A 13558-nucleotide genomic window follows, 5' to 3' on the forward strand; every position below is an offset into this window, starting at 1 on the left:
GTGCTGCAGTATTTTCTTAGAGGACCTATAAAACAATCTGTCTAAATAAAGGTGCATGAGATACACTGCTTTTTGTTACAAGCTTGTGCAACAGCACAAGCAATCATTGACTCATAGGCTTGAAACAGATGTCTACCCAAAGATGATTTTTCTCCTTCTGTCCAATAGTCGTTCCTAACTGATGTCTGTATGACCTGTTTTCAAAGATTTTCAAAGGCTGAAACTCCCTAACCTCAGATAATTTATTCCAGTACTTCTGTATTTTAGTTACTAGAAAGATTTTCCTAACGTGATCCATGTCAGTGCAGCTGGAGATATGTTAGTCCCTTCCTCTTTGCAGAAATCTTTACATAGTCCAAGCATATTAAGTCCCTACTCAATTGTCTCCTTTTCAGTATGGAAACATAAATTACTTCAATCTTTTGCTTTGGCCCCCTCCCCACCTTCTAAACCTCCAGTTATTCTTCAAGACATCTTCCAGATTTTCTGCAAATGACCACAACCTTCCTCAAGTGCAGCGCCCAGGACTGCAGACAGCTATCTAGCTAACGCACTATTAACCCTGAACTGAGCAGAAGGGCTGGTTCACGCATTTTATAAGTCGTGCTCCTATTTATGCATTCCTCTGTGTCATCTGTCTTTTCTACTGCTTCCCAGCGGGCGGTCCAGGCTCTCTCCTTGCTCCTCTTCTAGTTATTCACAAGAGCCCGAAGCAGTTTGCGTGTGCTCCCACCGACTGGTGTGCTACTTTCTCGGACTGTGACAAACACATTCGCAGTCATACATTTACTTAATGATGAGAAAATATGCAGATAGGTTATGAACACAGCCTGGCCTGAACTACCAGGTGTTAAATCTCATCAAATGGCACTGGTTAAAACCTTGCAGGGGTTTTTTGAGTGGAAAGTACTCGAAATGAAAACTTCTGCAGAAAGTGCAGAAAAATAAAAATGCTTGATTTTTCACCAGGAAAGCAAAATATTGTCTGAAGTCTACAAATTGTGTAATTCGAGTTATGTTTAGCCACGTATTTAAAGTTGGAGAATAACTATATACATTTTGGTGAAAATTTTACCAAAATTTCCCGTTACCTGCTTTTTGGCAAATATCTTCCTCCTGTGTCCCTATGCTTCCCTTTTCTGGCATGACCTCATAAGCAGCCTGAAAAGATTTAGTATCTCTGGCTAGCATTGCAAACCCCGCTTCAGTATTAACAAAAAATACAATTTAATGCTGGGCTGGTTTTGGTACCAATTTTCTGTCAGAGCAATTAGCAAATCAGAACCCCTATCTCCATCCCTCTCTTCTCCCTACCTCTCTTACTCTCACCCTTAAATAACAGAGCACATACTGTAGTTAGCAAGAGAAGACCAAAGGTCCCTCTTCGTTAGTCTTGTGCATCCAAGAAATGCACAGAGCAGACCTGTACCCCTGCACAAAGCCTGGACCCAAAATATGAGACTTTTCTCCATGGATCCATTGTTCAGTTTAACGTCAAGTTATAATTTCACTTTTTTTCTGTTGAGAAGACTTCATACAGGAACTATAATAGTCACACTATATTTTTCTTGTATTTAATGGACCTGAATGCAATATACTGCACATACCTTTGACATCATTTTCTAGCATCTTGGCTTCATTAAGGACCCTGAGGCTTTTCTGAAGAGAGCCCTTGGCGCCATCCTTTAATGATCCTTCAGGACCAGATGTCTGTAGGCAAACAAGCAGTGTCATACATACAGGAAATTATCTTTCTATCTAGCTCTGAATAAGTCCGAAGCTATAAAAGATATATAAAGAAGATCTATGTGAACAGTCATCTGAAATTTTAAGTGACCATCAATGTGAATTATATGCCATTGCCATTACAATGGTCTACAAGAGACCAATAAAATAATTTTCTCTTCTTAATTTTAATTTTCTTAAATTTTATTTTTTTATTTATATATATATATATATATATATATATTTTTTTATATATATATATATATATATATAAAAAAATATATATTTTTTTACAGGAAGACAGTTCTCTTTTGGAATAGCAAAAATGACTGAAAAAAGGATAAACTGTCTATAGCATAACAGAAACAGAGAGAGAGAGAGAGAAGAAAGGATATTGCAACTTAAACATGTGGGTTACTGCCTGCAGCCATGGACAGAACAGCAAACAGTACAGTCCTTCTCCCCAGCAGCAGCTACAGTTTAGAAGCCAGACTGGACCTAATGATCCAGATTCTAATACAGACAATGGAGATGTCTTCGTGGTTATATTCAAAAATTGTAATTGCTAGGTTAATAAAGGAAAGATGGTAAAGAAATAGAGTTTAAAAGAAGAAAGGGCAACTACAATTAACTTGAAAGAGTTTTTATTACTAAATAACCACCCTTCACCATGCCATTTAAAGATCTCTCTCTTTTGGAAAACATTCATCCCTATCTTCTGTGCAGAGAATGATCAATAGGTAGTATTATTTTTCTAAATTAGATTAGTATTTTCAATTGATAAGATATGCTCTAGGTTCTGAACCATTTACTGTTCAGTTTGTAGGAATGAACTCAGGTCACACATCATACTGAATACAGTTCTTTGAGAATACTCTTGACAGCCAGATAACATTCTATATTAGTCATGGGTCATAGCATTGTAACTAGTATGTAATTAAGAAGCAGCTATTTTTCATTTTCTAAGGCAGATACATATACTCCAAAATTAACCGTGTCAATTAAGTGACACAGTTATTATTAGTATTCATTATTTATATAATCAGCAAGCTCAGAGGTGATATTTTGCATACTAGTGAATCTATGTTCTTTCTCTAGGACACGTTATAAAGCACATATTGGACTTGCTCATGCCCCCCCCTTTAAAAAAAAAAAAAAAAACTTAGGGAATGCTTTGGATCCTTTGATACTTTCAAAGTTCACAGTAAAGTTCTCTCTAAAGGAATATCTCATGACATATGTTGCCATGTCACAGAGATATAGCTGTTCTTATAGTTCCTTGTAGTCATACGGGACATGAATGCATGCATAGCTTTCATCATGGGCGTAAGTGATTTTATGAAGCAAGGTTCTTATGGATGCTTTATTTCCAGGTTCACTTAAAATACTGTGCTATATACACAAATTGCTGTCAAAATCAACACGAACTATATACTTGGAATTTCAACAAAATTAGTTCTTTAATAGATTTTTATCTTTATTATCTAAGTAAATTTGCTTATAGAAAAAAAAAACATATAATACCAGAAAAAAAGACTACCCAATTAAACAAAAGACTGCTCCTGAAGGACAAATGTTTGGCCAGATTTGTTGGCAGATGCACCTGTCAAATCAGATAATACTTTCATATTCCTTTTCCCTTTAGCATCAGAACTTAGGGAACGATCACTCTGTGATCATGGATCAAAAATAATGACTGTTATTATTATTAACAAATCACTGGGCATACTTGTCTGGCCATTAAAGCTGTTCAGATTTGATAGAATGAAGTTGGAAGGCTAAATTTGCAATGCAAAAATAGGAAGTTCATCAGATCAGGTACAATAATTGGGTCAGGGCTGACACTTATGTCAGAAACAGATTTCATCATAAAGTTAATACTAAAAAAGTCCTTATTGAGAAAAAGAAATCCATACTGATTAAAAACTTTAATCCTCTCAATCAGAATTATTTCAAAATAAATATTAAATAAATAATCAGGACATCTGATGTAAAGCATACTTTTTTGCTAGCTTTGCTTGTAGCTCATCAGATGTTTACTAATGGTGAAGTCACAAACATTTTCTGACTTTGTGTGAGGTGAATTTGAGTGCTGGTAGCAAGCATCGGTCATGATGAACCCTGTTATGATTTAGTAAGACTGACAGCCAAGGGTCTGTGATATTGTTTTCTAAAATGGTACTCCTGCTATAGGAAAAAAAAAAAGAAAAAAAGAAATTGTGGTTCCAAATAAATTGGAATCTGAAGAATCCGAGTTCAAATTCCGTCTGCTCCAGAGCACACCTGTCCTGGGGACAGCAGCTTCCTCACTCTGTGACTTCCTCCGTATCCCCCCACAACCTCCTTCCACACATGCTTTTTGCAGCTTGAGTGCTTGTGGCATCTTGTAGCAGGAGGGGAATCTCAGTATGTATCCAAGCAAGGCAATCTCGATCTTGGTTTAGAGGCATAAATGCCTAATAACATACTACAAAATGCTGCCGCTGAAACCATACATCACCATTAATGGCCTGTTTTCTCCCTTCCATTGGGCATGGCAAAAATTTTAACACAGTTGAACAGAAGGTGTTTAAAAGAAAAACGTCCACTGAATTGCAGAAAAACTATGAATTATAATTAGCACATAATGATGGGTAAGGAAAGCAGTTGGCAAGAAATATTCCCTCTATGTTCCTTTTTCTGGTATTTCAATGAATCTTGAATTCCACTTCTGCCAAATGGCCCAGCTTCTGCAAGACTAGTGGAAAGATACCAGCTCAGCCCACAGCCTGAGGCGTTGTGGCACTCTTCTGGGACAGAGATCTCTTCAGATCTCCCAGAGATGGCTGTGCGAATCCCTGGGTTATTGCCCTAACAGGGAAATGTGCCACAGGCTGAAAGTTGGAGTAAGAGTAGCCACGGCCACAGTATGCTATGATGGCCTTCACCCATCCTCGGCAGCAGAGGCTGGGCATGGTCTGAACACGTATGAGACTGAGAACTGCAGGGGACTTCACAGAAAGAAACTTCTGAGGTTTCACAAACAGATGCAGGCATGAAGTAGGCATCAAGTCGCCACAAACTGCTGACATGTCAGCAACTTTGGTCATGTGCAGAGGTACAGTGCCAACCATAGAGGTAACTGCACTAGGGTAGTTTTAAGGATCACACACTTGAACTTGTCTGCCCACTTACAAGATGTTTTGTAGACCTGCGTTCTAATTCATATCAGCTCAAAACAGTTCTCCCTTACTTTTAAATTAAAGGATTTTCTTTCACATATACATATATTTTGAGGAGTTTTTACCTATACAAAAGCTAAAGCTGCAAATACTTTCACCAATTCTGAGAATTATTTGAGAATTCTGAAGTATCAAAATATTATGAATAATTTGCAGCTCACAATATCCTCCTGAGAAGGATTTCTAAGCTATTAGCTATATGTCACTATTATCTAAAGAAACCCGCCATTCAACGTAACCGTTGGGATGCTGCTACAAAGGGAGTAAAAAGCACCGGTGGAAGTAGGACCATAATCACCTAACATATCACCTGTGGCTCCAGTTACTAACCTGCAAGTCCTCTCTAAAAAGCCTGAAAACAATAAAAATACTTTTCCAAGCTACATTTAATAGCTATGATTCCGATCCGTTATTGTGACTCAACTCTTCAGTCAGTTACTGCCTAGGCTAAGTAATGGGATGTGGAAGCTGCTTGAATGCTACAGATTTCTCTTCTGTGATGAATTTATTTTGCTTTTAAAGGGGAGAACAAATCCATCATATAAAACTTGGGAAGAAATTTTCTGTCACATTTTTAATACATTTTTTTTCAGTCATTTATCAGGCTTCCTATAATCATGATGGATTTTAAGCACCTTTACATGCTTGCTTTTAGCAACATTAGCTTAATTTGAAAACAAAGTAATCTTCCAATTAAAAAACTAACAAAAAAAAAAAAAGTCCCTGAGAAAGTACTAAATTTTCTGTAATTTCTTCATTCCAATGACTTGCAGGATGGAATCTAAAAATCAGCCCAGCGGCTACCCTCCTTAGTTTATGCATCAGCTCGCTGCGGTTGGGGAACCCAGCGCTAGAATTTGCCCGTGGGAAAGGCTAAGCTCAGGGGTGTGACCCTCCTCTGAAGGTCCCTTTTAGGAACTTGAGACCTGAGTCCTTTCCACACGACAGCTGCTCCTCACTGTTCTCATAAAGAAGAGAGCATGGTTCCCTCTTTATAAAGGAGGGAGATGACAGGGTATCTGTCATGTAGAGCAGCTTCAAAGAGCACCTGCTCATGAAGGAGACAGTTTCCAGAGCTTCCTCTGTCTGAGAGGGCACAAATCCACAAATGCTGCCTTTCAGGAGATGCTCAGGTAGCCCTGAGCAAGGCTATGCTCCCATTCCCTCACTGAAACTCAGCTAAAAGTAAGTTCTTCGGGGCCTGAAAAACAAGGGAGCCTGCTGAACTAGGATGAGCAAACTTTCAGCAGTCTTTGCATTAAAGAAAATGAAAGAATAGAGAAAGGACTGAACTCCACAATTAGCTGTTGGGTTAGGCATACATTTTTTTAAACCTAGGATAAAATCCTAATGCAATCATTTACTAAATTAAAATAAAATAACTTATTCTGCAGGAGCATGATAAACACTTGCTACCTCTACTCAGTACTAAGTCGAATACATTTAAAAGGAAGTAGCTCCCTCCATTCTCCTTTTTTCTATTAACTAGATCCCTGTTACATAAACACAGTAATAAATATGCTCTCTAATGCATACATACAATGGAGATGTTTAAAAATCTTGCCTTAATCAAGTCTGAGTTTCTTTCCTTCCTACTCATTTGTCTCCGCTTACACCATATTGTCCATCTCTTCACTTCCAGCCCATTGAGATTATCTAGCCACTTCCTCTCTGTGGTATAATCAGCTTGTTCAATGCCTGATGCATACTCTTTTGTATAAGTGCTTCCTTTGTTTTTTGACTGCTGTATGTCTGCTTTTCCTAACTCAACCCTCAAAACATCCATCTGCCTCACTCACTGTGAGTCAAAGGAGCAAATCCTAATAATAAGAAAAAAAATCCACAGCTCCTTATTTACTTCTGCAGTGCTAATTAGTAGCTCCAGTGAAACAAATAACTGTATTTATAGAAAACCAGCACATACTAACATGTGAGGTGAATATTTTTCATCAAGGGAGAAAAATGGTAATTAGTGTTATTTGAACCGTAAGTTGAAAATCAAAATTGTCTAAAAATATAAAAATATTTGTGCAATGGTTAGCTTTATCCCTCTCTTAAATACAGACCTTTACAGCATGTTACTGCTTTTGCTATTTTTGTAATCCATCTGACTTAAGTTACTTTCTGCAACATACTTTTGTTCATCTACAAGTGCTGCAAGTGCAAGCTGCTTCTGTCCATCTATTTGTTCTTCTATACATTTCTGTGTTAAACATAGGGTCTGGAAATTTCATGCCATACTGTCATCTCCTTGGTTATTTCTTGCCTGTGGGGCTGTGCTCTCCATCTGACTTCCATAAATTAGCCGTTAACTCCTTTGATGCTTGACATAAAAAAATATGCTCCAGCTATGCTCAGAATGATCACTGCTCACAAAATATGTGTTATATAGCAGAGTTCCTCAATACAAATCAGGCTGAAGAGCTGGCTTTACCTTAGAATCCCATTTTCAAATGTTATCTCCATTTCATCCTAGAATTCACATTTCACACTAGGAACAAGGTTTCACTGTGAAAACTGGCAGTTTAGAAAAGCAGCTGTATAGTTTTTGTGAACAAAACGGTCATTTCCATTTCTAGAATTCTACTAATTCTAGTAATTCTGCTCTCAGTTCATCCCATGTGCAGGGAAGTACCTTTGAGTATTTTCTCAGATCTAGGTTATTTAAGTTAGGTACTTTAGATGTGTGCAAAAAAAATCTGTTAAATATAAGCTAGCTTTATAGAGTATCAAATGATGTATACTCCTGACTCCAAGCTTTCCTGCAACAGCTATTGGCTTGAGTTACAGGAGAGACAGAAAGACAGAAGACAGAAGGAGGACAAAGAGTAAAAGAAAAGGGAAAGGAGATTAAAAAAAGTAGGAGGTAAAGGCAAACAGGCACATAGTCTAAATGTACATGTACCTCTGGCAGGGACATAGCTCTCTGATCTCAACGAAAGCATTTTTGGCATCAGGGATCTCTAAATAAAGTTGTAAGATACAAAGCAAGGAAACTAGAATAAGGTACAGCAGGGCTCCACAGAAGATCTAAGCTTCCTTCCCAAGTTGCTTATTTTTCTTACCGCTTGCATAGCTTCATTTGCACGAGCCTTCGCTTCCTTGGCAACTTTTTCAGCTTCATCCGTGTTATCCTTTATGTTAGTATAAGCATTGAAAGCAAGAGTGGCATTGAAAGAGAGGTTTTTGGCTTCAGCAAGGATTCTGTTGGGATGGAAAAAGTAAACACACCATGAAACCTGCTATCAGAGCTCAACAGAACATAGTACCCTACTTTTTCAAACTGAACAGCCTGTCTTTCTAAGCCCATTTCTAAAGCACTGCTTTAAAGAGCAACGCTACACTTGAGATTTCAGGAGTTCTGGCATCATGTGTTTAATGGGATTCATGTTTTATCTGTGCAGAAAGATATAAAAAATGACGTTTCTAAAGAGCAGGTTCTGTGAGATAAAAATGGATGAGACAGCAAGAAAAGATAGCGCAATACTTAATACTATAATCCAAATGACATATATTCATAATATGGGTTTATAGGTTATTTACTGAATCAGACAACTACCGAATTTTACACTGTATGAACACGGGGGATATCATCACAGGCATGTTTCACTGTGGACTGTAGGAAGCACTCAATTCTTTGTTTGCCTGCCAAACACAGAAAGGCCAGGCTGGAGGAAGATCTCATTATCTAAACCAAATCCTAAATGTTCATTTTGCTTACCAAAATGAAAAATACAGCCAATTATGCTTCATATTGAATAGGATGTTCCATTAACATGAAACATGCCATTATAATAACTATAACCTAATTAAAAGATAATTAAAAGGTAAAATAATATTTCCTGGTGCAGGGATTGGCGCTCAGCTGACCCACTTCCAGGGAAATTTCTAGCCACTGGCTAGAGAAAACACTTTTCTTGAACTCTGTGTGATATATTCAGATATTTTCTGCAAAGAAGAATGGCTCCAATAGAATTAACTTGAAGATATCCATCTCAGAATACATTACAGCCTGATGCCTACGACGCTGTCCTGAATAAAGGGTAAACAGATTCAAAACCCTGCTTGAATTGAGCAAGAATGGATTTGAACTTAGATTTTTGCCTCTCAGGGAAATGCTCTAGCCATCAAGGTACAGGGTAATATAAGGGAAGCAGGCATTAATCCTGCTGGAACTGTTTCAGCTTGTACAAAATACTTAGCCATTGAGACAGAATGTGTGGGAGAAGGAGAAATTCCCTCTCCAACCTGGTAATTAGACTGTTCTCTGGGGAGCCAGGACAGCTGGGCTCCAACCCTCGCTTCAGTGAGTCTGTAATGATTTCTACAAAACGCAACAGGAATGACAAAGCAGAAGGAGGTTATACTCCCCAGACTCCATATGTAGTTTATCGAGGGTGGGAGCCTCTCTTAAGGCTGCTGCCTAGAAGTAACGTGGCTGAACTGCCTCTGCATCATCCCGGGAAGAGCAGATCTCCTTCCTCAAATATGGATGGAGCTCACTAGGCTACAGTGAGTTTTTGTGACATCCTTAGAAGAACGCCCAGCTAGTAAAGTAATCCTTAGAAATATGGTTCAAATCCCCTCTGGCTTAGGAGGGAACTCAACTGCATTTTCTACACTACAATGAGGTTTACTCATCAACAGGCTATTAGGCATAAGGGGAAAAGCCTATTCTAATACTTCCCTGTATAGAAGAAAAATGACAGTTTTTCCAGGTTAAATTCCTGAGTGGCTCCATGTTCCACCTCTCAAGAGAACATCCTCCCCATCAATCAATGTGCTATTTAAAGCCTTTGGGGGGGGGGGGGGTGATCTGAGAGAAATGGCTCTCCCACAGTTTCTCCTGTAAGATGAGATGGTATTTTTCAGCAAATTTAGTATTAACTAAAAGACACCCAAGTGCCAGTTGTGAGGATAAACACAGTTTTGAATTCATAAGCTAACTACATAGAGACTACATATCCCTGTAAAGTATGACTGTTTATGTTGGTGCATGCAGTAAACAGCGTTATCCTGATGCAGGATGACATGCTACCTTTGTATTTTTCCTCCTTTAAAATTTTGTAGCTGACCACACTAGAAACTTTAATTTTGAACTATTTGCTTTTAAACATAACTTCAAATGTCCTTGATTCTGCATTTTTTGGTATATCTTGAGAAACTGAGGGTGATGTCTGGATCAGATAAAAGTATACATTGTACTGCTATACCACAATGAAGGCTGCTTTAAACACTACCCCAGCCTCCCCTAAGGCCAATCTGTCAGCCTATGTTAAAGTACATGCATGCACCCATGAAAAAAATCTGTTTTACACTGTTAAAAACCTCTATCTCAAAATTTGTCTTGCCAGCACTTCATTATAGAGGTTCAATATTCTTTTCTCTCTGCATTTTCTCAAATGCTCAAATTACTTTCTCCACACTTATTCGACATCTATTTGAATATTTATATCCATATTTAGTATTGTAATTGGATGTGACAGAAGTCACCTAGTTTAGTCCCAGAGGTGCAGCACAAAACTGCCCTGTGTCCTGATCAGAAAGTGCACATAGCTTTTATAAAAGTCATTTTACTCAGGAAACCATAACTACCATTATTTCATGTATTCCTCAAAATGTAAATTAGACCAAGCATCTATGTAGAGTGAATACACTGTATGTGAGGCCAATAATTTTTCAAGTACATTATATTTTATCAGAGATAATTTTGTGCCTTTTCCTTAAAATTGCAGATGTAGGTATGAAAACATGCTAAGCTTCTGCTTACAAGTCTTTAGACATATTTAAAAAAACAAAATCCAGCACATTGTTGATGCATAGAAGTATCTGTTTTTTAATCTATGCAGTGCTTTGAGAAAATAAAACTGTTAAACTATACTGGGGACAGGTACAGGGGACAGGATGTCCATGATCTATTACTAACTGTTATCGTGGCAAGTTGTACTCCCTGTTCATGTTTCTTCAATGGAAAAGAAGATACTTACCTTTCAGTGTTTCCAGGAAACTATGCTCAAGATAAGCTATACGATATCGTTCTTTTAGACAGGACTGTGAACGTATAAATCAAGGGCATTGCATATCTCACACTTATTTAGCAACATGATCACGGTGAATGGAAACTTAAGTTTCCGTATTACGTTTAAGCATTTTGGTCCATGACAATTACTCATTTTTAGAGAGTATTTTGAAATCATTAGAGGGATTACTGTCTGTCGCTATGGGGAATTGTGAGCACCATGATAAGGTTCTCCTAATAAAAATGGTTATTTTAAAAATGAAAATATACTGCTTGTTTTTAACTAATGTTTATCCAAACACATAGTGGGCTCTGTAAGAGAAAATTGAGTTCATTTTTTTCATGTCAACACCAGCAGTAAGCATATGGTACGCCAAATTGTGTAAATTAAGAATATGCCTGAGGGTACCATTTGTACGTAATGCAGCATATAAACATCACAAAATGTATGAAATGGCTTACAACAGATATACATACACATATACAGTTACTTCTTTTTTTTTTCCAGTATCATAGTGGAGACATATAACAAACTGTAATGTATTTCTACGTGGACCTTCTGCAGAGCAGAGGTACATACTGATTGGCACATGGGTATGGTTGGAGCTAGAATCTGAACCACACAATGCACGAGGCACCTTCTGCTGAACTGATCACTCGCGCTAGTGAGTGTTTAATGCTTTGACGAAGAAGAGATGAATCCAGCTCTTTTAACTGGACTGGGTATTTGTATATCCACACAGAACCCTGGATATTTGTATACTCTTCAGGAGAGATGTCAAAGTCTGTCACTTTCTGCCAGGAAGTTTTACAAAGCTGCTTCACCATTTCAGAATTACCAACAAATGCTGCCGTACCCATCCAGTATCGCAGATGACTCATTCAGCTGGGCTGCATGACTCTCAGCTTGCAACACCTTTTCTGGAAGCATCCTCTCCTGAATTTCTTGCGATAGGTCATCTACTTTATCCTTCAGCTGATCAGACATTGATTGGATCTTATCTGCGATGCCTTCTACATACTGAAACCAAGCAAACAAAGCCTTTAAGTAGTTGAATACAAGCACTGTGTAGTATAATCCTTTATGAATTTTCTCTGTGAGATATTATCTCATAACTTTGCCATCCATTAAGGCTTCAGGGAGCAAACAAGGAAGCAATAAAGCAATGGGTGAGCTGGCGAGCACGAGGGAGACAAAACAATCTGCCAGGAGTCTCCTGCCTCTCCTGAGCTTACAGAGTGTGGGGGGAGAGGTTATTTTACAACTAAGCAAATGCACAGCTTAAACACCCACTAACTCTGATTTAGTTTTCTTTCCTAAATGTAGACTCATACATAGTTATACTAAATTGTGGTAATACTCCAAAATAAGAAGTAACCAATGACAGATGTTTCATGTATCACAAACCTTTCACTGATTCAGTTTTGGTTTTGCTTACTAAAGCATCTTATAACAACTATACTTTTTGAAGACCTTCCATTCCTGTCCCAATAAGCTGTGTCAAAAATCCTTTCCTTTCCCACTTCTCCATAAAGCATTTTTTCCATTCTTTATATGAATCTGCAGTGCAAGATGGGAAATATTTCCAGAATCAATGATTTTAAGACTCATTTCTTGGAGCTAAGGCACTGGATCTCAAACTGTGTTGACAAAACTGTTAAGGCAGAATCCTCAAAAACATTATGTAAAGTGAGAGTGCAATCCTCCCCTCGCCCTGATCTTTCTAGACTTAATTTTTTGCCACAGGCAACAAATTACTTTTGAAATTTCCTTCTGATAGGCACACACAGTTTTTGTAGAGATAAATCCGCATCTAGATCACAGTCACAGTGAGACTGTGAATAATTTTCTTGTACCTGTAATTCTAAAGATAAATTCAGTAAAATTGTAATGCCACATTTGTAAAAGAAGGTAGACTCCATGAAAAGCGATGAGCGAGCTCTCTGTGAAACAGCATAAGCTTAGTTCAAGCTTAATCATTTTTAAATACCAGTTTAGCTTTTCTGTCACATAGCAATAAAAAAATGATTCCTTACCATTAAAATATGCTAACATTCATATATGAAAAGAAAAATCAGGTGTTATTTTGCTTTCATAATAATGCCTCATTGTACTAATTCTCAGCCAAAGACGATAAAACGCTCACCTCTACAGCCGAGTTGATTTCATTTGCAAGTTGGCTGGCTTCATTGAGGACATCATTACCCTCCTGTAGGCTCTTCTCAACCTCTTGTCTGCCATCTTCTACAACTTTCTTCTTTTTCTTTAGGAAGGGTTCACAAAAAGCAAAGTACAAGTTATTTAATAGAAATGGGAGGCCAGTTCAAATACAACTGCATTTTGTTATGATGCTGTGAAAGTTAGATTTCTTAAACTGTCAGAGCTTTCAGAGGAGAGATGGTGACAACAACAGAGCATTTAATGTAAGATACCTTCTCTTTCTCCTCCTGCTCCCAGTTCTGCATCCTCCTTCCAATATGGTAGGGTTTTTTGTTGCTCTATTACAGAGGTAACTGACTATAGCACTGTTATGGAAAGGGTCAGAAAAAAGTCAGAAATCCTAAACTTTACACAGATGTGGATAAAGTTTCT

General features: G+C 37.8%; 1 protein-coding gene across 5 annotated transcripts in view; it reads right to left on the reverse strand.

Moving 5' to 3' along the window:
• LAMA2 (laminin subunit alpha 2) overlaps positions 1–13558 on the reverse strand; it is a 377777-nt gene that overhangs the window by 67198 nt on the left and 297021 nt on the right. For all 5 annotated transcript variants that reach the window (XM_062572565.1, XM_062572567.1, XM_062572564.1 and 2 more), the window contains 4 exons: positions 13113–13229; positions 11823–11986; positions 8012–8150; positions 1608–1710 (listed from right to left, as the gene is read on the reverse strand). In XM_062572565.1, coding sequence (XP_062428549.1) covers positions 1608–1710; positions 8012–8150; positions 11823–11986; positions 13113–13229 — 523 coding nt within the window. The remainder of the gene's footprint in view (positions 1–1607; positions 1711–8011; positions 8151–11822; positions 11987–13112; positions 13230–13558) is intronic.

Source organism: Rhea pennata, chromosome 3 (genome assembly GCF_028389875.1).
Source record: "Rhea pennata isolate bPtePen1 chromosome 3, bPtePen1.pri, whole genome shotgun sequence".
Classification (NCBI taxonomy): Eukaryota; Metazoa; Chordata; class Aves; order Rheiformes; family Rheidae; genus Rhea; species Rhea pennata.